Source organism: Phocoena phocoena, chromosome 5 (genome assembly GCF_963924675.1).
Source record: "Phocoena phocoena chromosome 5, mPhoPho1.1, whole genome shotgun sequence".
In the NCBI taxonomy this organism is placed as follows: Eukaryota; Metazoa; Chordata; class Mammalia; order Artiodactyla; family Phocoenidae; genus Phocoena; species Phocoena phocoena.
This window is the reverse complement of record NC_089223.1, coordinates 120255648-120278923: the sequence shown is the minus strand read 5'-3', so window position 1 is coordinate 120278923 and position 23276 is coordinate 120255648. Positions and strand designations below refer to the sequence as shown.

Genomic DNA, 23276 nt, shown 5'->3' with positions numbered 1-23276 from the left:
TTGGAGAATGAGTGACAGCATTAAGGTCTTCTGTTTCCTACTGCAATCTATTTTCCATTCTATCTTAATAGAATATTTCAAACTTCCAAATAAAGTGCCATAAGAAATACTATTATAGCCTATGTTCAAATAAATAACACTATACAATAAAAAATTCTTAGTTATCCTGGATGCTAGTAATCTGAATCTGTATTGAGAAATAGGAATAATACTTTTTAAACATGTAATCACCACTCTTCAGAATGCAGGGAGGTAAGAAGCATAATATTAAAGAAACAAACAAAATCCACTGCCTGTTATATCTGTTTAATAGGTTTCTAATTCATTTTTAGATATTCTTGGTCAAAATAAAGAAAAGATTGGCATTTTCTTGTGGGATGACTGAGGAATGAAAAGTATCCACAAAACAGCTTTAAATCCTAAATGTTACAAGACAATGTGAACCACAGACCCTAGTAATTTTAAAGTCAGCAGGCACTAAATATAAGTCCACATTCCCATATCTGCAATTCCAAAATCCACAACATTCTGAAAATCTAAATCTGTTTTTGTGGCATCAAAATCTGATATGAACTTGTAAGAGACTATTTATCCCACTTGGTGTTTTCATTCATGTCTCGCTGTAGAAATATTCAAATATTTCAAGATGTAGTGCTATCTCAGATTCCACTAGGAGTTTACGTAGCTTATACACACACCATATTACCTTTATTTTATTTTTTTATTGAAGTATAGTTGATGTACAATATTGTATGTTACAGGAGTACAATACAGTGACTCACAATTTTTAAAGGTTATACTCCATTTATAGTAACTATGAAATATTGGCTATATTCCCTGTGTTGTATAATATATCCTTGTAGCTTAATAATTGTTTGCACGTCTTAATCATTTATAATGGAATCTAAAAAATACAGCAAACTAGTGAATATAGCAAAAAAAGAAGCAGACTCACAGATATAGAGAACAAACTAGTGGTTATCAGTAGGGAGAGGGAAGGGGAGAGGGGCAATATAGGGCTACGGCATATTACCTTTCTTTTAAAGAAAAAAAATCTGAATTCTCAAATACATCTGGCCCACGGATTTCAGACAAGGGCTGTGAGCCAGGCAACTGAGCATATACAAATATACAGAAGACAGTCCAGAGGAACTTGAACTTTAAAAAACGGGAGAGGGGGGGCTTCCCTGGTGGCGCAGTGGTTGAGAGTTCGCCTGCCGATGCAGGAGACACAGGTTCGTGACCCGGTCCGGGAAGATCCCCCATGCCGCGGAGCGGCTGGGCCCGTGAGCCATGGCCGCTGAGCCTGCGCATCTGCAGCCTGTGCTCCGCAACGGGTGAGGCCACAACAGTGAGAGGCCCGCGAACCGCAAAAAACAAACAAACAACAACAAAAAAAAACGGGAGAGGGGCTTGTAGATAATAAGCAAGTACTTATAACAACATGTGAAGCAAAGTAACAAAAAACTTGGTTTTAGACTGAATTTTTGGTGCCTACGGCACATCTAAATGATGATATCTAAAAGGCCATTGGATACAATTCTGAAGCTCAGGTAAAGGGCTGATGCTGAAGGCATAACTGATGGGAAAGAGCAGTGTCATCAAATTATGGACGTGGACTAGGAAATGAAACAAGTGAGGGAGTGGACAAAGAGCAAGAAGGGTAGCCAAGAACAGAACATGGGGGGACACCCACATTTATGAAGGACAATGAACTGCACAAGGAGATGGACCAAGAAAAGTCAGAGAACCAAAAGAAAGCAACGTTACACAATTCGAGGACTTCCACCAAGGAGAACAGGATCAGAGAGATTCAGGAAGATACCTGAGTTTCTGTCAAGTATTTTAGAAGGTGAAGGAGAAGGAAAGAACAGATAGGTTCTTCCGAGCTCTTTGTTCAGTGAGCAGCTGCTATGTATTTTAATTTCCTTAATCGAAGTGCTAATCCCCACCCAGCTCTCAAATACTTCCAAAGACCTCACAAGAAAACTGTGATTAAAACCCTTTATTATGCATCAAATCAAAATAAACTTTGCAAAAATAAATTCCCAGAAACCTGGGCTCAGAAGTGATTTGCCAATGCATACTAGATACCCAAGACACATTTCTTAGTTAAAAGGTGGTTTCTTTCCTCTTCAATTGATCTAATTTCCAAATGATCAGAAGTGTTATGTGTGTTTAAGAACAACATTTACCAAGTTCTTACTATGCTGTAGACACCGAGTTAAGTCTTTCATATGTACTGCCTCCTTCAATCTCCACAACTCTAGGTCAATATCATTATAATACTCCTATTTCAGAAACATAGGAGGCAGTTAAAAAAAAAAAAAAAAAAAATAATGTGCCCAAGGTCACCAATCAGGTAGTAGTACAACTATTCTGTAGTCTAGAATTTTGAATATTTTCATTATTGCTGTTACTATATTCATCACCATGAAATTATACAATAAAAATATGAAAAAATATGAGTTGCATGTAAGGTGTTCTTCAGGCTTCCAAACGAAATAGGTAGATATTGACAAAAATATTTAAACTTACATGAAATACTACCAATAACAAAACTGTTTATTTAAAAAATGAGTTCTGCTAAAATCCTTCAAATAAGATAAAAATAAAGCCTGCCTTTCTGAAATTCTATTAATTCATTAATTCAACAAATATAATTAAGTACTTAACATAAGCAAAATATTATGCTAGGTACTATGACAGATATAAATATATCTATAATATGGTGCCTACATTTTAGCAATTATACTCTAGTAGAGTATAATCACCAAAATGCCTTGGCTACCATTTAAGCAAAATCCACAACATGGAAAGACAAGGAAATATACTCCAGAAATTAAATGTGAATTAGGTATGTAGTTTTCTATTTTATTTTCCCAAATCATTATTATTATTAGAAATTCACCAACTTGTTCATCGGAAACAGAATTTCCATTTAAGTCTGAAGAAGGGCTTGTTCGGTCACAAGGAAGATTATCATCAGAGACATCAGTATTATAGCCGCTGCCAGTTGGAGAATCAGAAGAATTATTGGATGTCAGCACTCCACCCCTTTCCGTGACATTAGCTTTACCCATAGTTCCAAAAGTATTATATAAAACAGCACCAGACTGTCTTCCTCCTATACAAACGAAAGAATTTATTTATTAAAAACACTGGGTGTCTCAATGCTGTCTCTATCATATCCATAAAAATAAAAAATAAAAATCTCATGAAGATTTTTTTCTCACCAAAACTTTGCCCTTATCTATAAAAGTGATATAATATTGCAATATCAGGTAAGGAATTACAGGCATATACACTACTATTATATATAACTAAGCCTAAAAGTCTTATACACAATTCAGCTTTCCTATTTTAATGTATTAGTCAGTAATGTAAAAGAAAATAAATATAAGTCAGTATCGCTGAATAAAGGATTTACAGTATTTTCATCGTATATGGCAAGGCTCTACTAGTCAAAGATCCAGTTTCCAAAGATGCAAACTTCCAAAAGTTAAGAGGCTTTATATTTTATTTGAGAATTTTTTCTGAACTATGCACTGCTTTGCTCAGGCATTTTACATGTCTAGATGCTCTGCTAGTTTTGAATCACACAATAATTTCATTATGCTCCACTTACGCAATTGGGATGGGGCACCCACTCCTAGTAAATAATCCCAGATGCCACACTTTCTGCTTGAATATGCTGATTCAGGTTACTGAAAGTCATGATTGTTCAAAACTTTTCAGCAATGTGTGGCCAATTTGTTCCCCACTTAAGCAGAAATTTTTATAAAAAGCTTACCTTTTATGGTTAAATTTTCAAGTCCACATTCAAACATTATCCAACCCCATTTTTCTTGGCTGGGACCTATTCGAGTTACATCTGGAACAGCTTGCTGATCAGTTTCATCCACAAAAGCAAACTCATCCAACTCTTCAAGAGTAAATAAAACTTTGGACTTCTCAAAGGGGATAGCAGTGATGGCACAGGTACCAATATCTATTATCAAAAGAAAACAAAATGACCATTTTTAAAGACAGAGGTTTGTATATTTTTTAAAAACAACAAATAATGTAAGCATGTGGCACAGTGGTTGTCTTAAAAGATATCTTAGTATTCTGTCAAAAAGAAAAATAAACAAATGAACCAACCAATTTCTAAAATAGTGCTGCCTAATGTCATACTACTTAAAAAGTGCCAGAATCATGTTGAAGTTAGAGGGAGAAAAGACGATTCCATAATTAATAGATAAGTGCTCAGAGACAGGATAAATTCATTTCTGAGAGATCATAGGGTACTCTAAAACTCTAAACTTAAAAAGTTCCTGAATAATTCAGCTTCATAGTAAACTATTTTTAAATACTTTCTCATCATTTTACAAAATAAAAAATTATTTTAATTAATTACCTAGCCTTAGGAAAAACATATATTTTCCAGGAAAACTATAGCTTTCACTCAAAGATTGCTTTATGCTAACATATTTTATGTAACAATTCATCACAGATATTGCCATAATTCCATCCCTTTCAATATGCAATATGGGAGCCAACATCCTGAGTGTCTGGCAGAGATTTTTAGTTTATCTTACTGTTTTTTCATTTCTTTCTCTGATTACAGCTAATGAATACAGAAAAGCAAAAAGAAGATAAAAAAAACACATGTAAATTTACCACCTAGAGATAACTTGTTTACATCTGAACTAAGTTTTCTTCTAGCTCTTTAGAGATCATTTTACAAATCCAGCTTTGGTTCCCACCTTTCATGTAGCAGTCAACTATGATAATTTCCTCAGTTCATTAAAAATTCTTCAAAGATATTAAGAAGCACAGCCATGTCTATTATTCTTATTGCTGCTATATTTTACAGATCTGACTACCTGCTTTTGATACCACTATTAATTCTTTTTAACAAAGCTGTGCCTACAGGATGATTTTAAAAAGAAAGAAAGACTATAACGATCATACTCTCTGTGTTCTACAGTGAGCAAACAGATACCATGAAGAAAACAGATGCGAGATAGAAGCAGTTTCTAATTTGGGGCCATACCACCCACCTTCCCACCAAAGTTTACCTTCCAACCTGCGTAGAATGTGAGTAATGAATAGTTAAATACTATGTGTTCAATATATACAGAAATACCTTTCTCTTTCTTATATTGATAAAATACTCAAATTGTAGCAAACTTCAAAGGAAAAAAAAATTGTTTCCTTTTGCAAAATCCTCTTACATTTATACATGTCAAAGAAAAATATGTTGTAGACTCCTACCCGTTGTATCAAGACCCCTCAGTTGCCCATGAACTCGATGAATGTTTAACTTGGCTGCAATCTCTTTGCCTTTTTCCGCTCCAGCGTTTGATCTGAGAGATCCTGATGACTGAGGCTGCATCTTAGTGGCATGAACATACCTATCAAAATTTGATGTTCTACCAGGGTCTGCACTGTTTGAAGTCTCTTCAACCACACCTCTTTATGAAAAAAGAAAGAGTATGATGGTTAACATTTAAATAATACATAGTTCAGTAAAAACATTTAACTAGTATTTTTTTTTAAATCCACTATTTTAATTAAACCAATATTAATAACAAATTCTTCAGTGTTTACTAAAAGATAGTATGAATAAAAACAGTACAAACCTTTTAAAACCTACTTTGCTAATCTTAAAGTGAGATTTGAAATTCCAATACCAGTTCTGAGTTTTAACATTAGAATTTTCCGAAATGTATTAAAAGGATGGTTAAAGCTTGCTTTTACATCCAGCAAGATAGTCATGGCTCAAATTAATAAACTCTTTCTTACCTGTTCATACGAACTTGTGTAGCAATTCTGTCAAAACACAGTGCTACTAAGGAAACATGAGTCACACTTCTACTAGGAGCTGTACTCGGAGATTCTTCCACTGAGGCTTGTAACAAACATAAGTTCACCTAACACACAAAATGTCACATAATTCAGAGTTGAAAAGTAAAAAGTTATCACTTAAACATAAGATATATAGGAAAATGAAAAACTACCATTAGGAATGGCATATCTATGTGTATGAGAGTAATGAAGGAGAAGCTTATAAACTCTCATAAAATAATAATTAAATTCTTACTGGATCAATGTGAATTATTTTAGTAAATATTACCCAACATTCTGCTTAAGTAAGCTACTTACATTACATTAAATGTTACATTAGATCATCAAGGAAATAAAATATATATTTTTGATATTACAATCTATTCTACCACCATTCAGTTTAGTAAATACAAAGGATAAAAACCACCAAAATATTCTCTTTCAGGAAAACTTGTTTAAATATTAAATTTTTACCTTTGGTATGCTAACATTAGCCTGAAGACCTTTAATTGTTACATTATCTTGCTTCATTGTAAGATTTGTCTGTGCTTGTCCTTGGTTAGTCATTCCTATGGTAGAATGTTCAGTTTTTGTTCCTCTAACATCCTGTTTGGAAGATAGCTAAAAAGATTGAAAGCGGAATTATTATTTCACAGACCTTTCGTAATTTCCATATCATCTACAACAGCAACTTGTTATTCACTGTGCTCCTTTATACCCATCTAGGTACCAGCTGCCATCTGGTTTAGCATTCCCAGGCTTAAAGTCCAAACCTTAGAAAAGCTAGAAAATAGACTGGCAGCCCCAGTGTTGAGAGAAGTGATACAAAATAAAGCAAAATCAGCCTACATAAAAACATGTACTTGAGAACATATTTGGTTTCTGATAATTAGCTCCTTGTTGGCTGGGAATATTTTCAAATTTCTTTTTTGATTTGTACTCCTCTAGCCAAACTACCTATCACATGAAATGCCAATATATCTTGAATAACTGGATCACTAAAAACAATCAGCTTTACTTTCACCTTGCCTCTGGTCCGTAGTCCAAATGCGACTCAGATACAACTGAAAGTCACGTGGACAATCACTAGATGAGGATTAATCACCAGGATATGACTGCTAAGAAACTGGCTTTGTGACTAGGACCACAGTGTTAAATAAAATATCGCACACCAGAAGACAGTGAGTGACTTGATTCACCGAGGTGAACAAAAATAACCTCAAAACTATTAAGATACAAGTTATCTAATCACAGAGGAAAGCCAAAATAATATGCAGATTTGCTTTCTTAGTAAATGAATGTACCACTCCTAAACAATACTCATTCACTCAGGACCAAAGCTCTTTAGGAAAGGCTTAGAATTAAACTACTTCCAAAATAAAAGAAAAAATAATGCTACATTTAAAAAAATATTTTACTCCTCTCATGCTGTCTCTTATGGAGCCAATGACATATAAAGATTATTTAGAAATGTTCACGTATTCCAATTTAAATGACTAATAAAATTTTAGTATATTCAAATTTTTTTCAAGGTTGGATATTATGCACCTGTGAAGAATACTCAATTTGCCACACTCACTGAACAAAAGGTTCTTACATTTTCTGAGAAGGTAGTCTTGCTATTTTGGACAGCTTCCCTGAGGACTTTGACATGTAGATCATCCACAATTGCAGCTGGATGTCTAGTACTAGCACAATGAACCATGGCTTCAATATACCTGAGGGAAGAAAAATAGTCTATGAAACATTTTAATATCACTTATGATCTAGTTTATCTAATCTATCCCATTATGTTCCATTCTAGATTTTATTCATCTTAGTTTTGTCTCCCTAGATAGACTATATCTCCTTGCAGGACAGACAATATATTATTTCCTCTTTATACCTTCATTAACCAGACAGTAGTAAGAATATCAAACTTAATAATTAGTTCCTGGGTATTTGATAAATTTTATGCTTATCAGCCCAAAGGCAAAAAGTAGAAAATACAATGTAATATAACATCATAATATTGCAATATATAATTATTTAGGCTGAAAAACTAACAAATGATAACTGAAACATAGTCTTTTTAAAATATATTTTCATTTTTATTCAATCAAAATAGCCATCATCGTTCTTTTTCATGAAAATACTATATCACATACACTTATTATTTTATAAAATAGTAGTTGTAGTTTTAGACAAAATTAATACCTGTCTAAAGCTTCAGCCACTAGGGGAGTCAGAACAATATCAACGGTTCCTTTTACTTCAACTATGGCTGTTGTTCTGGTCTGAGAGACTGGTTGATCCAAGGTCCACTCTTCTGTTAATGTTTCATCATCTGTGTTATCAACAGCTTTCTTTTCCAGAGGAGTATATGGTGTACTATACAATTTAACAAGCAAAGTATATATTAAAAAGACCAGTATATATATGAAAAAAATAGAAGTTGGAGCTTCCTTAAGATGAGTGACCCTTAAACTTATACTTATTTCAACTAAAAATTTCATGAAATTGGACTAGATATTATATGTCCCAAATGCTCTTCAAGGACAAGACAAATGAGGCAGTAAAATGCAAATTGATCAAAGATGGTTAATACATCAAATGATAAAAAAAAATTTGATATATTTACTTGGCAGGGCTCTACCAAATATGAAAATTATAATACTGAATTCTTGTTAGTTCCCAATTTTAATATGCCAAGTTATGGTTTGCATAGTATGTCTAAAAGAAATGTTACTGACTACTTATACATGTAGGCAAAGCCATGAAAGACAACAGAGTTGAATTATTTGGGTCAATTTATTCAAAAAATAAAGACTACAGTCAAGTAAAGAGTGGTTATTCCTCAGAACGAACTCTCTGTATCTCATAATCAAGAAAGACTGACTTTAAACTTCAAAAGTATATAATTTTTACTTACTTTGAAGTTGATCCTGAAAGCTGCATTCCTCTGTCTAGTAAAGAGTTAGCTGTGAGCCCTTGTTTGATAACCTAGAATAATATAAAACATTACTTATAGACTAGAATTTTAATATTAATTATTCTGTAATTTTATGCTATAAACTGATACTTGTGACTATCCAAATTACCTTGTTAATGTGATTTTGATATGTATGATATAAATATTTAACAAATTGAAAAAAATCACAGGAAATATTCAACTGGTAATTTCATTTTCTAATTTTTCAGAAAAATGACAGAGTAGGGCTGTGAGGATTCAGCAAGAGTAGACTATACAATTAAAGCTTAAAAGCAAGTGCTTCAAATGTCTTTCCTCCATAGTTCCTCTTTAAATTGTGCTTTTCTTAGAAAAAGCTAACTTTAGAGTCTTGTAGCACAATCAACTTTTAAGTGGGAAAGAATCCCAGAGTAACATTAAATTATAGGAAAAGCTAGATTGTATTTTATATCCATAAAAGATAACAAATAAAATAAATAATGCACTTGAATAACCAAACTAAACCCCTTTAAATGCTAGCTTGTTATTTAGATTTAATGAAGAAAAATAACTTTCTTATGTTCTATTTTTGAAGTTGTTTAAAGATATGAATTCCTTGACTTATTTTCTCCAGAGATGTGACTGCCTAATCAAACTAGATTTATTGAAAATACTACAATAATTCTAACTTCTCACAGCAATTCTAACCTCTATTTTTCAGAGCAAGTGCAATTCAGTTTTATACTGGAACATTCATTTACCAACATATTTTCACATGGAATAAAGAGAACATTTTAAAATGTTGGCATGGGTAACTTATCTTAGGCAAGATAAGAAATGGGCACAACCTTAAAATCAAAATTTTGTGACTCTCTGTTTCTTCTTCCTTCAATACATATTACTCAAATGCATTTATCTCTAAGGATATTTCACTCCACTTATCACATTTCCATCACTAGGTCCAAGCCCATCATCTCTTGCACAGGCTGCTGTGACAGCCTCCTAGGTGATCACCCCAACTCCTCCTTGCATAATGACAATTCTGTTCCACTTAGTAGCCAAAGTACATGAGATCACATCACATTTCCTTAAAGCTCTCATGAATTTCCCAGTGAAATTAAAATTCTAATTACTGATACCCTGGTCTACAGGTCCTTAATGGCCTCGCCTTTGTTCAGGTCTCTAACCTCACCATGTGCAAAGCTCTCTGCTAACTCACTATGTCTCATGCACACTGACTTCTTTCCCACTTTAGAACTTCAGCAAGGCCGATGCCTGTGCCCTGAATATAGTATATAGTGCCCCTAAGTCTTCCCTTCCTCAATTCCTCCTCATCCTTTAAGTTTCAGTTTAAATATTACCTCCTGTGATTGACCTTTCATGTCAATACAAGCTAGGCAGCCCCACTCCCCATTATTCTCTATCCCAGCATCCTTTATCTTCATAACACTTCTGAATTTATAATCATATACTGTACTTATCCATTTATCTATTTACTGCCCGTCTCTCACCCTAAACTATAAGCCCCATGTCTGTTTCCCTCACCATTGAACATCAAATGACTAACACACAGTAGTATATAATAAATATCTGAATATAATATGAGAATATTAACATTTAGACACTTCAAACAATTATATATGTACATGTTAGTATATACCACATGAGATTTTTGAATTGTTAATCAGTTCTATAAGATTTTATATGCTCAATTTTGGTCTTTAAGACACTAATTTTTTTTTTTTTTTTTTTTGCAGTACGCGGGCCTCTCACTGTTGTGGCCTCTCCTGTTGCGGAGCACAGGCTCCGGACGCGCAGGCTCAGCAGCCATGGCTCATGGGCCCAGCCGCTCCGCAACATGTGGGATCTTCCCAGACCGGGGCACGAACCCGTGTCCCCTGCATTGGCAGGCGGACTCTCAACCACTGCGCCACCAGGGAAGCCCAATTTTGGTCTTTAAAATCATAAAAAGTTCTCTTATAAATTTATAATTTTATAAAAATGTCTTCATATTGGATATTATCACTAAATTAATTTTGACCTATTTTTAGCCTTCCTAAAAAAAAAAGCTATTTACAGAATACATTACAGAAATGGACAATAATTAATTAATACTAAATTATAAGATCTCAAATACCAAGTGTACAGAACTGGATTTGCATAGAAGCAGTTAAGGATTAATATAATAGAACACCAACAATTAAAAACTATTTCAAAATTTTACTTTTAAGACACAGAAAATATGAATTCACAGAGACATGATCCTAATCTTAGAATATAATGTTGACACAGACTATACGTTAATTGTTAATACTCTGACGATCAAATCTGAAACTATTCCTTAATTTTATATGCTTAAATTTATAATACTAATCAATAAACCTGAGGCCTACTGTCGTACATGAAGCCATGACTTCAGGAATTTTATCTTTAAGAAAAGCAGCAAAATGACTGAGAGAATAATTTTTTAAATATCTTAAAAATCAATTTTCCTACATAAATTTATCAGTGGAAATTAATGATTTGGCTTCTACCTTAAAAGTTGGAACAGAAAGCTGTTCAAATGATGATGAGCTTTCTTCACTGGTTGGTGTATCCAGATCGAGGGGGCGATGCAATGAGGACTTAGAGGTTCTTTTGTTGGTTGGATGCTTCACTGACCAATTAATTACTTGGAATTGTGTAAGGTAAGTCTGATAGCAATTCATCACAGGTTGCTGAGAAGTAATCTGTTCGCTCTCTACTGTTTTCTCACTTTCTACAACATACAGATGCTCTATAACATCATCCTCTCCCCCTAATGCAGAAACAAAGGAAGCCTGGGAAGGATGAGTTTTGAATGGCAGAGTCCGAGGATCCTGAATGCTTTCTCCATGGCCAGTAAGTGGTCCTTCTACACTGTGATATATGGAACCCCTACTGTAGTCAATCTGCTGGGCTTGCTTTTTCTTCTTTTTTCTACCTGGATAAGTTCCAGGGCCTTCGTCACTGCTAATGGGCTCAAATTCTTCAGCTGCAGAAAAGTAAGCTTCACTATCAGCCATTGACATGCTGGAATCCATTGATCGATACTGATGAAATGAATTAGAGTCTGCTGATGGTGTATATGGAAATGAACCAAAACTTCTTCTCTGCTTTGGTGAGTCCAGTACATTTTCATCACTTCGGGAGACATCACTACTAAACTGGACTCCAACTGTAACAGGCTGCTTGTCCCCATAAAAAGCAGCAGTAAGGCTCTTGGTACTTCCAAGTCGGGTGGAACATCCAGAGGCTTGTCGTTTCAAGGGAGACCTCAGAGGAGACTGACCTACTGACTTATCCTGAGTATTAGGAGACACAGGGCTATTTCCTGAAATTTCCGTAGGAATGCTAAAACAGAAAGAAAAACTATTAACATTTACTGCACACCATATAATTTAAGTATAAATAGAAGTACTTATAAAATCCTTTCTGTATATATTAATCATTTATTTTACAAATAAAGGAAGTTGTAAACTTTTACAATAAAATATCCATACAAAGTAGCAAAACAGTACAATATATGTTCCTACTCCACAGAGTTCCAAAAAAAAAAATTGAGGCAACTTAAAACACAATAAAAATTTAAAGAAACCCAGAGTATAATCTTCTATCCATAATCCATGAACACTAATGCATTTATACGTTTATTTTCCCACATCCTTTAAAAGTTTATGTAACAAAATATACCAGGGGCCTTTGATTAAATGAGAGGAAATGAGAGAGGGAGAAGTCACAGATAACCCCAATATTTTTGACTTCAGCAACTGATATACTAGTGCCGTTTACTGAGGCACAACAAGTTGAACATGATAGGCACAAGATCATTTTTTAATATGTTGAGTTTGAGCCCTCCATGAAACATCAAGAAGGTAGCTAGGTTCATAGGGACAAAGGTTTTGGATGCAGTTTTTAACATTTATAAGATGTTAGCTACAGATCATAATTGAAGCCAAACAGTTACTAAGACTGCCTAGGGAAACAGTATAGAGTCAGTGGAGAAAAGGGTACATAACAGTCTTAAGGGATAATGACATTTAACAAATGGCAGGCTGTAACAGGAAGAGAAAGAAGGGGAGGGAAAAAAAAATGGAGGACTTGGAAATAGAGATGGAGAAGGAAAAGCCAAGGAGATGGGAGGAAAATCTGAAATGTGCTATCAAGTCGAGAGGAAAATGTATTTCAAGAAGCAAGTAATCAACTAGGGGCCAAAAGAAGGACCAAAAAATATTCAACACACTGGAAGGATAATATCCAAATGTTAACAATGGTTCACTCTCAGTGGTGGGATGACAAGAAATATTCATTTTTCTTTTACTTTTCTGTATTTTCCTAGCATCTGGAATGAATATATATGTATTACTTTTGTAATCAGAAAAACAACAGCAAATGGACATTTAAAAATAAGTTCAGGAGGAGAAAAAAATTCTCTACAACAGGTGAGTTGAGAGGAGAGAAGTTTTCCTTGCCACAGTTTTAAGCACTTGTAATCCTACGATCAGGTTTCTAAATCTAATTGAATACTGACCTCACTTGGCCATCATCTCTTTTCGTACCATGCAAGAATTCTTTTTGAACCAAATGATTATCGGCAACAGAAGAGGGACTTTCCTTTTCACCAGCCAATAGAGGCTGTGCAGCACTAGAACTGCTATTCTCTTCTGAAGAAGAGGATGAGCTATGAGATCGTAATGGTACTTGAAGACTAAGATGCTGAGTTTTTCTCTCTACTTCTATTCCCACTGATTTGTTTTCCCATTCTTTCCTCTTCATGCCATTCACATTACCTAAACAAACAAAAAAGTGAGTTACATAAACATAATAATTTCAAAAGCAGTCTATGAAAAAATATGATAACTTAATCCAATTCCCTGTTTTTAAGTATATAATCATTTAAAAAAAGCACAAGTAACTAATTTCACATAGCAATATGCTAAACACTACAGAAAGATATCAACATAAGTATGAATCCAGAGTCCATACACAGTGAATTTTCTTTTTTTAAGCTATTTATATGAAAATTTTCCAACTTAGAAAACTTTCAAGAGTGGTAATCAAGCCATCAAAGATATTTTACTCGAAATTACCTATCTTAAACACTTTGCCCCCATTTACTCTATTTTTATAAATAGACATAATATTTTTGGAACCATCTGAGAGTAATTTGCAGATGTAGTAGGCTTTTACCCTAAACTTAAAGGTTTATTTCCTAAGAATAATACAAAAACACAGTATAATTATCAACTTGGTATATTTGGTGTTTATACCATACTGTTATCTAGTCTACCACGTGCTTTCTAATTTTCTCAAATGGCCCAATAATGTCCTTTAAAGCACTTCTGCCCTCTCCAGTATAGGATCCAATCTAGGTCTGTATATTATTACATTCAGTTGTCATGTTTTCTTTAATGTGGAACATTTTCTCAGTCTTTTATAAGAGCCCTGTGATATGTTATGTAAATTGGGGGTGGAGAGGGATAAAAGGAGAATTCTATAGCTGCTTAGATCCAAAAAATAACTACTGCCCTACTTCCCCTCTCCTCCAGCCATCCTTGTGCTACTCAAGAAAGAAGAACATACTAGTAGGAGAAAACATCTCTCCAAGCAGAAGGCACTTCTAGTTGGAACTTAAGCGGTAAGAAGACTTAAGAACTTACAGTATAAGTAATATTATTTGCTTCTACCACCACAAATGTAAAAATCCAACAAAAGTCAAAAGAAAAATGGGTTTGAGTCATTTCTAAGTGATAGGAAACTCGTGTTCATTGACCTTCCAAGGAAATTCTTTAGTTCCATCGATATGCCCTCCTTGATTCTATCCTGACACTGTACATCTATATGTGGCTCCTGGAATACACAGGGACTAATTCCAATCTTCCCTGCACAAGAAACTTATGGCAATTTACCAATTACAGCTCATTCCTGAGAAAATCACTAGGAGACACAGACACACCCTATTACACGGTATAAGAACTAAAATGAGGTTTCTTTTGTTTACTGTTAGAGAAATTGCTATTTTCTCCCTTTTATACCATGTGTAAATTCCCTGTAGATTTTCTTCCTTGAGTTTGCGATAGTTAAATTTTGATCTGCAGATCAGAAAATCAAACAACAACTTTATAAATAGTGCCAGCTCTAGTAGGGTGGAAAGAACTAAAGTGGTTTCGATGACTGTAATTCTAGTTTATGCTCAGCCATATACATGACTTTTTGACTTCATGCAACTCAGCCTCAGTGACGACCTCAGTTACTTCACCATATACAGGGAAAATAAAGAACTCACATGGTAGTTTGTGGATGAAATAAGAAATGCCTGTGAACACCTTTAAAAACAAACATTATTCAAAAGAAATAAAGTAATATTATAAGAAGACAGCTAAGTAAATTTTATTTCGTATGTTTCTTGACCTTTAAATGTCAAGAAGTTTTGGTGTTTGCTGATTTTATAAGATAATCTACTCTTATTCTAGTAAAACTGCTGAAGTCAAGTAATCTTAAAATAACATGTACACATTTATTAATATTCAGTGAAATATCATTTAAACAAGAATTTGGCATATGTAGTAGTCTAGCTCTTTCCTCTAAGAGCTCCTTACACATGAAAATCAATCCAATAAATTCTTAAAGTTAAAACTACTTCTTTTCTATCTTTGTCTACTGACAAAAGGCAGAGCTAAGTTAATGTTTCTGAATGGATCAAGGAAAAACAGCTAAATACTGGTGAGATGTCAAGACTTTTCTACATTTCACTTCTTGACAGCATGGCAACTTAAGCAGTTAAGTATTGCACTTAATTGTAGGAATACACAACTAAGAAACACAAAGGAAAATGAATTTTTGAAGTCTTTGGAGAAAAGATGCTAGATAAATATAAATCCAGTATGCCTAAAGCCACCATTCACTGTTCATATCAAACTCATGTATTTGCAAAGTTATCCTACAGGCTCTAAGACCAAATTTCTCTTCTTGACATGTACAGTTTTAGTAAGAAGAATATTTTGCAAAAGTAGTGGATAAAATGAGGGCCAATAGTATAAATATTTCTATTGATAAGTTTTTCCTATAAAAGTAAGCTGGTAAAACAATCGTTACCTCAAAGCATAGCTATTCCTAAGTATATTTCATTATTTCTAGGGAAATAATGATACATAAGGAAATATTTAGAATAAGTTGGGCTAGGAAAAATCACCCATGTTAACAGCAGAAGATCTGAATAGTAGATCTACTTTTGCCTTGTGCAACTCTGAAACACTCACTAGTCTTATTTGGCTAGAGTTAATCACCTGCAAAACAAAGATTATACTAAACCCTACATGTAAGACTGCTCAAAAAACTAAGTTGAACAAAGTAACACTGAACTTCTCTCAGAATGGCATAGGGATGAAGATAATAAAAGATTAACACAAGTGACAACACATTACCATCTACAATTTTGGGAACTTCTTTAGTAATGATCCGTTCTCCAGGCTGTAGCAGAGACTGTCCATAATACATATCAGACTCTGCACTCGTGCTTGAAAATGCAGAGCTACTGGAAGGTGTCAACTCTTCAAGTCTGAAGAAATCTAGGCCAGTTACTGTGCCGCCGAAGAATCTGCAGCCACCAAGACAACCACACTTGTTCCTACACCTCTTATTCTTCAGGGTATCATCTGGCCACAAAAACCACAACCTAAACAGAACCCAAAATGAAACAAACAAAAGAACAACAACATAACAAAAAATCATTAAGAAATCAGAAACTTTTGAGCAGATAATCAATTAAATATAACAGTTAATATTTTTTAAAGAAGTTTGTTTTTACAATGGACTATCTTTTTAGTTATTTTGCCTTTCTTAAAAAAAAAAGTCTCACCATGGTGAGATGAAAATAGGTAGGAACAATAATGAGAAATAGAGCACATGTTAAAAAAAAAAAAACAAAGAGCTAGGGCTTCGCTGGTGGCGCAGCAGTTGAGAGTCCGCCTGCCGATGCAGGGGACACGGGTTCGTGCCCCGGTCCGGGAAGATCCCACATGCCGTGGAGCTGCTGGGCCCGTGAGCCATAGCCGCTGAGCCTGCGCATTCGGAGCCAGTGCTCCGCAACGGGAGAGGCCACAACAGTGAGAGGCCCGCGAACCACGAAAAAAAAAAAAAAAGCTAAAAAAGAAGCATATATATAAAAATTAGACATTTAAATCCAGTTTAAAGACAGCAGTAAGCATTCTCAAAAGAACTAAAAATTTAAACATTAATCTAAAAAATAGCCAAGGGACTTCCGTGGTGGTGCAGTGGTTAAGAATCTGCCTGCCAGTGCAGGGGACATGGGTTCGAGCCCTGGTCCGGGAAGATCCCACATGCTGAGGAGTAACTAAGCCCTTGCGCCACAACTACTGAGCCCGTGTGCTGCAACGACTGAAGCCCGCGCACCTAGAGCCTGTGATCTGCAACAAGAGAAGCCACTGCAATGAGAAGCCCGTGCACCGCAACGAAGAAAAGCCCACACGCAGCAACGAAGACCCAACGCAGCCAAAAATAAATTTTTTTTTAAATGAATAAAAATTTAAGTAGATAAAACTATTAGTATAGATTATGCTTAATAGATTATTACCTTTAGCATTTCAGAGCCTATTTCTAGTACACCAAAATGTTATAAATATGGGGCAAGTAAAAAATTATTTCTCAATAAAATCAAAATAATGCACCATTTTATATTTTAGGAAAAAAATTGTAATGATTTTGTAATAAGGACTCTGAATAAAGTATTGAGAATTAAGACAATAAGATGTCTGTAAAATTCTGTAAAATGTCTGTAAAATTCTTCAAGCTCTGTGAGTGACCCCCACAGAAAACTGTCAGCATTTATTAACTCCCCTTCCTTAAAAAATATTATATAAGTCTGGGAAATATATCTTTATTCCTTTTTTTTTTTTACTTTAATAAAACCTCATATTAACAGTCCATTTTTCTAAGCATTTCCACATGCATTATCTCACTGGATCCTCAGGGCTCTCATAGGAAGACAGAATAGGTATTGCATTTTCACTTTATATTCATTCATTTATATTTCCTGAACACATCTACTGTGTGCCTTGTATTGTGCTAGGCAAAAATGACATAGCCTTATCCGTGTGAAGTTTACAGAACAGAGGCAAAGACAGGCCACAAATAAGAATATCTAATCATAAATTACAGTAAATGCTCTGAGGAAAAGAACAGGGTGTTGTGACAAAGAAAATGCACGTAACCTTTCAAAAAATAATATTTGAGATGTGAAAAATAAGATGGAATAAATATGTCAAGCTAGAAGTGAAGAAATTAATATATCAAATTAGAAGAGGAATATCCATCTAGAGAAGACAGAAGGAAAAATATGTATAACATATGTAAAGCACCTGATGCAAAATCTGGAATACAGAAGTTGCACAACAAATGTAAGCTCCCCTTCCCTGTCTTTATATAAACCAATGTGCTAGTTCTCAAACTTCAGCTTGCATTAGAATCACCGGGAGGGCTTATTAAAATATGGAGAACTAGGCTCCACCTCCAGAGTTACTGATTGAAGTCTGCGAAGGCCTGATTACTAACAAGTTCCAAGGAGGCCTTGGTGCTGGTGGTTTAGGAACTATACTTTTCAAAAATACTAATCCAATGAAACTAATGGTCTGGGAGTCCAGTAACTTTTCCAGTTTTATCAGAAATGAATACACCTACTCCCCAAAACTCCTGGGAGTCAAATATGCACTAAGGCAGCCAAAGCAGAAGATCAATGAGCTACCATGTAGGGAGAAGCAATTCACCACGGGCCCTAAACAGCCCTACTTGTTCTTGCTGGATATGCCAAGAATGCAAGGCTCTGACCAGGCCATTTCTCAGGACTGTGCTGATAGTAAGCAACCTTAAGGGATGAGGTAATGTCTCACCCTGGAAAAGAGCAGGCTTGCTTCCACTTATTATAAAAGTAGAATTTTTATTCTTAGGTAGAATCCCTAAGCTCAGTGTGCCTCTTCTGTAATGCATCCCACTATGTGTAAACATCCATCATGGGTCTTTTCTGACACCCCCATGGGACTCAAGGATAGGGGTACCAGGTTTAGCAAATAAAAATACAAATAAAAATAAGTTTGTCCTATGCAATATGTGGGGTGTACTTATACTAAAAAGTTATTTGTTGTTTATCTGAAACAATTGTAACTGTGCCTCCTGTATTTTATCTGGCAATCCTACTTGGAGGGCACAGGGAACCAATGCAAACATTTTTGACTCTGGCTAGCGCTTTTCCTGTAAGTAATAAAGTCTTCTGTCTCTCACCAGGTTTCTTATATCTTCTGGCAGCACTCAGGAAACTGTGGCAGGATAATTTGTCAGCTTGTCAGTAGGATAAGATCTCAAACTCCTCACAATTCTGAACAAACCACAGCACTGAAACTAACCTAAATGAGGCCCTAAATCACATGAAGCCACCTCCTTAGCTTCACTAATACCTTGTACTACCACCTGACCTATCAGAACAGGCACTGGGTTCATACTCACTGGCTTCCTGAGCAATATTTAACAAAGAAACCAAAGTTTCTTTAAACAATATTCTCCACACATGAGTTTTCGTACTTAGATTTACAAGATATCAACATCTTAAATAAACCTAAAAGATTAATGTAATCCCAATAAAAACCTCAAAGGGATTTCTTTTAACTAGAAAAACAGTTCTTTGGGAAAAGTTAATAGATGAAAATATTTAAACATTTTGTGAAATGAGTATGTGTTAGGTATTAATTTTTCCTCTATATTTGAATAGATATTTGCAGAAAAATCTATTTACATCCTTGGCTGTATTAATGCACACACACCATTAAAAATCCAGATGGTTTAGAGTTTTTCCTCAATATCTGAATAGATATTTGCAGAAAAATCTATTTACATCCTTGGCTGTATTAATGCACACACGCCATTAAAAATCCAGATGGTTTAGAGTTTTTCCTCTATATCTGAATAGATATTTGCAGAAAAATCTATTTACATCCTTGACTGTATTAATACACACACACTATAAAAAATCCAGATGGTGTGTATTAATGCACATACACCATAAAAAAATCAAGATTGTTAGGAACAGAAAAAAATAGGAAAGTACAGGGGTCATGCGATTACTAGCAAAAAGAGTGTTCTCAAATTAGTACAAGAAATTACAAAAGGGAAAGGTTAACATATTTGAATACATAAGAATTAAAATCTGTTTAACATAAGAATAAAAAAATAAAAGAAACAAACTGCAAAATATTAGCATCAGGGATCAGAAAAGGGCGATAATCTATAAAGAGCTCTTAAAAATTGGTAAGAAATATACCAAGATCCCAATAAATGAATGTATGTAGAATACTAGCAGGCAATTCACAAATGAAGAAATAAAAATAGCCAATAAATATTTGAAAAAAAGTATTAAACTCAAAATAAATGCAAAATAAAGCAAAGAGATACCACCTTTCGGTTATTATAAAACACTCAAAGGGTAGCAAAGGTGCAGTAAGACAGAAACTCTCCTAAAAAAGCCACTGGGAATATAAAATGAAATAATCCTTCTAGGAAGTAGTTTGGGAATGCACATAAAAAGCTCAGTTTTTAACACAGTCATACAACCCTTTAAGGAAGCTATTTAAAGGAAATACCCAGAAATCCTGGGAAAAGCTTTGATGTATAATGAAAAATTTAGAAACAATCTACGTATTTAATGTAAGGGCAATGGCTAAGTAAAGCACAATATACCTTTTTGATGGGTGCATTATCATTTGTTTAAAAGGAGCTTTATCAGTCCACAGCTTGCAGACGCCAGCCTCCTGACCCAGCAAAAACAAGCTGCCCAAGGGCTGCAGCCAACGAAGAACCCACAGCCTCTCCAGTCTCCTCCCTTCTCTCCTCTGTTCTCCAGACTTGCCTACGGTTTGCCACAGTTTGCTTGTCTTGAACTGCAATTCTTTGCTATTCCCAAAAAAACTCATTTTGCTGGTAAAAACAAACCAAAAAACGGGCTCTTTTGTTTTTTTTAAGGGCAACATTACATATATGCAGGATTTTTAAATGTAAATACAGGATGATTTCAAGTATAAGAAAAATATACTGAAAATACTGGAAAGAAATGTAACAAATTCAGTGTAATAGGGCTATAATTATTTTCCTTTATTTCTTAATAATTTTCTCTATTTTTAAAATAAGCTTTATAAACTTTAGAAGGGAAGAGATGGGGGATGGAAAAAGTCATACTATCATTTTAAACAGATGTAATTCAGTAAGAAGCTTTGTCAACTTTTTAAAAAGCAGATATAATCATTTCTTAAGGTTTAGGTACTCTGAGTCTTCCCTGCAGTTGTGAAGGCCTGCAAAAGAAGTTTTGTAGACTACATGGTGATTAGTAATGGTGTTTTCTAGGAATGACATATTGGAAGTGGAGGGCTGTGGTGATAGAGAAGGGAGTGTAGTGCTTTACAAAATGTTATTTGGGGGCCAGTAATTTATACTTGTTTCACTGTTGACATACACAGCATGGGCTTAGAAACACATCAAAAAATAATGTTTTTTTCCAGCAACCACACCATCATCAGATGATGTATACAATGTGATTACTTAAATATAAAATCTTTATTTATTCATTGAGGTATACCCAGCACAATCACATTCAGTCTTTATTTAAGACATTCTTATTCCATTCTTAATGGTAGAATTTCCTCTATAATTATCTAGTAATTTTCATCTGAACTTGAGACTATTACCATTCCTAAATTTCACTTACCTCTTAGTTCTGGTATCATGAGTTTCTAAGAAATGTCTTTGCGCCTCATGTTTAGAATGATGATCAGCAGCTAATGCAATATCAACAGTAATAAGTCCTAAGTTGGCTGACCCAGCTTCAAGCCAGTAGGCCCTCCGTAGCACTGCAGGCTGAAGCCCAACTCTGGAATTATTCAATTGTTCAATGTACTGTCTCACTTGAAAATCCTGAATTGCAGCACTTATTCCTTCCCCAACCGACTGATTGTGGAGATTACAGTTTGCAACCCGAATTGCACCCATCTAAAGTTGAATGAAGAAAATGAAACAAAACTGTAGTTTCTGTATTTTTAAGCAACTTAGAGTAAACTATAGAATAAGTAATTATTTCAAATTGCATGAAATATAAGGAAGAAAAGAAAGGGAAAGGAAAAAAGAGAAAGGGGAAATAGAAAAGATAAATGCAACAGAATAAAAATAAACATTCAACTTAAAAAAGAGGATAAAAGGAAAAGAACATAATTCCAAAGGAAAATGAGAGATGGAGGAAAGAAAAGTTAGAAGAGTAGTAAGTAATGAAATCACAGAATCTTAACAAGGCTTGATTTTAAACAGTAACCAGTAAGCAGCAGTGGCAAACAAATGTTTCCAGGAGCCAGACAGGAAATATAAATGAATAAAACCTAAAGGAATTCAAAATTAAATCTTTTAAAAACATTACCAATTTACGTTCCTGCCATATAAGCACGCTACCGGTTTATATCCCTGCCATAAAGCAAGGTTATAATAATTCAGTTAGAGTAAAAAAGTAGTGAAAGTGTGCCTTTAAAAATTAAGACTGGAAGAGAACACTGATGGTATAAAATAGAAAGCTATCTCCTAGAATTCTGTACTATTCTGCGAGATGGCAAACTATAAATATGTGTTTTATTTCAAGAAATGGAGGTTTGGTTTGGCAAAAAGGAAAAAGAATTACACTGGCCAAGAAATAGACAAATGTGTACCTTTATATTTGTAGCACAGCCATGCTCCACAATATAAATATCAGCTCCATCTACTGCTAAACGAGTCATAGTATACTTCAAATCATCTGAAGTTGGACAAGGCCCAGGAATACAACTCAACTAAAATGAAATGGATTGAACATTTAATTCTTCACCATCAATTCATTATTTTGATACATAAATCTGCTTATTTAAATAAACACAAGTCTTGTAACATGTGTATTTTAAAATATCAATTAAATTTAACTTTTTTATAATGATAAATTATATATTTATAATTAGATATATTTATAATGATAAACAAAATAATCAGCAATTAAAGTCTTGCCAATTAGAAAACTAATCATAAGCAACCATGTGTCACTTTCATTCAAAAGTGGCATGTGGCAATACTATACTGACAGAATACATATAAAACTTGTTATTGAAACTCAAAAAGAACAGCCAAAGGAAACTGATAAACAACTTCACAGGTTTATAAGGACTGTATAGGAGTTTAAAGTTGTAAGATTTTCTTAAGAGTATTTCATATTCCATTCACATGCACATTTTTACACACATCCACAAATATATGAACTGTAAATGTTATGATGATATCTAGGAAAATCCACACAAATTTATTTTTGTTTTACTCCTAAAACATAGATTTGGTCATGATTAGGTTGGAAGATAACATACATATCCCCAACTTCAATGAACTTCTTTGGGAAATGGCAGCCCTGAATAAATTACCAGCCCAACAGCTTGTACTC

At 34.3% G+C, this 23276-nt stretch overlaps 1 protein-coding gene across 2 annotated transcripts in view; it reads right to left on the bottom strand.

Annotated features, from left to right (window-relative positions):
* Window positions 1-23276, bottom strand: part of BLTP1 (bridge-like lipid transfer protein family member 1) — a 193618-nt gene that overhangs the window by 94019 nt on the left and 76323 nt on the right. For both annotated transcript variants that reach the window (XM_065877169.1, XM_065877170.1), the window contains exons 23-35: window positions 22525-22644; window positions 21543-21823; window positions 16204-16454; window positions 13311-13569; window positions 11296-12133; window positions 8744-8814; window positions 8029-8202; window positions 7430-7550; window positions 6307-6453; window positions 5791-5918; window positions 5260-5459; window positions 3794-3991; window positions 2916-3127 (exon numbers count right to left, since the gene is read on the bottom strand). In XM_065877169.1, the coding sequence (XP_065733241.1) occupies window positions 2916-3127; window positions 3794-3991; window positions 5260-5459; window positions 5791-5918; window positions 6307-6453; window positions 7430-7550; window positions 8029-8202; window positions 8744-8814; window positions 11296-12133; window positions 13311-13569; window positions 16204-16454; window positions 21543-21823; window positions 22525-22644 (3000 nt within the window). The remainder of the gene's footprint in view (window positions 1-2915; window positions 3128-3793; window positions 3992-5259; window positions 5460-5790; window positions 5919-6306; window positions 6454-7429; window positions 7551-8028; window positions 8203-8743; window positions 8815-11295; window positions 12134-13310; window positions 13570-16203; window positions 16455-21542; window positions 21824-22524; window positions 22645-23276) is intronic.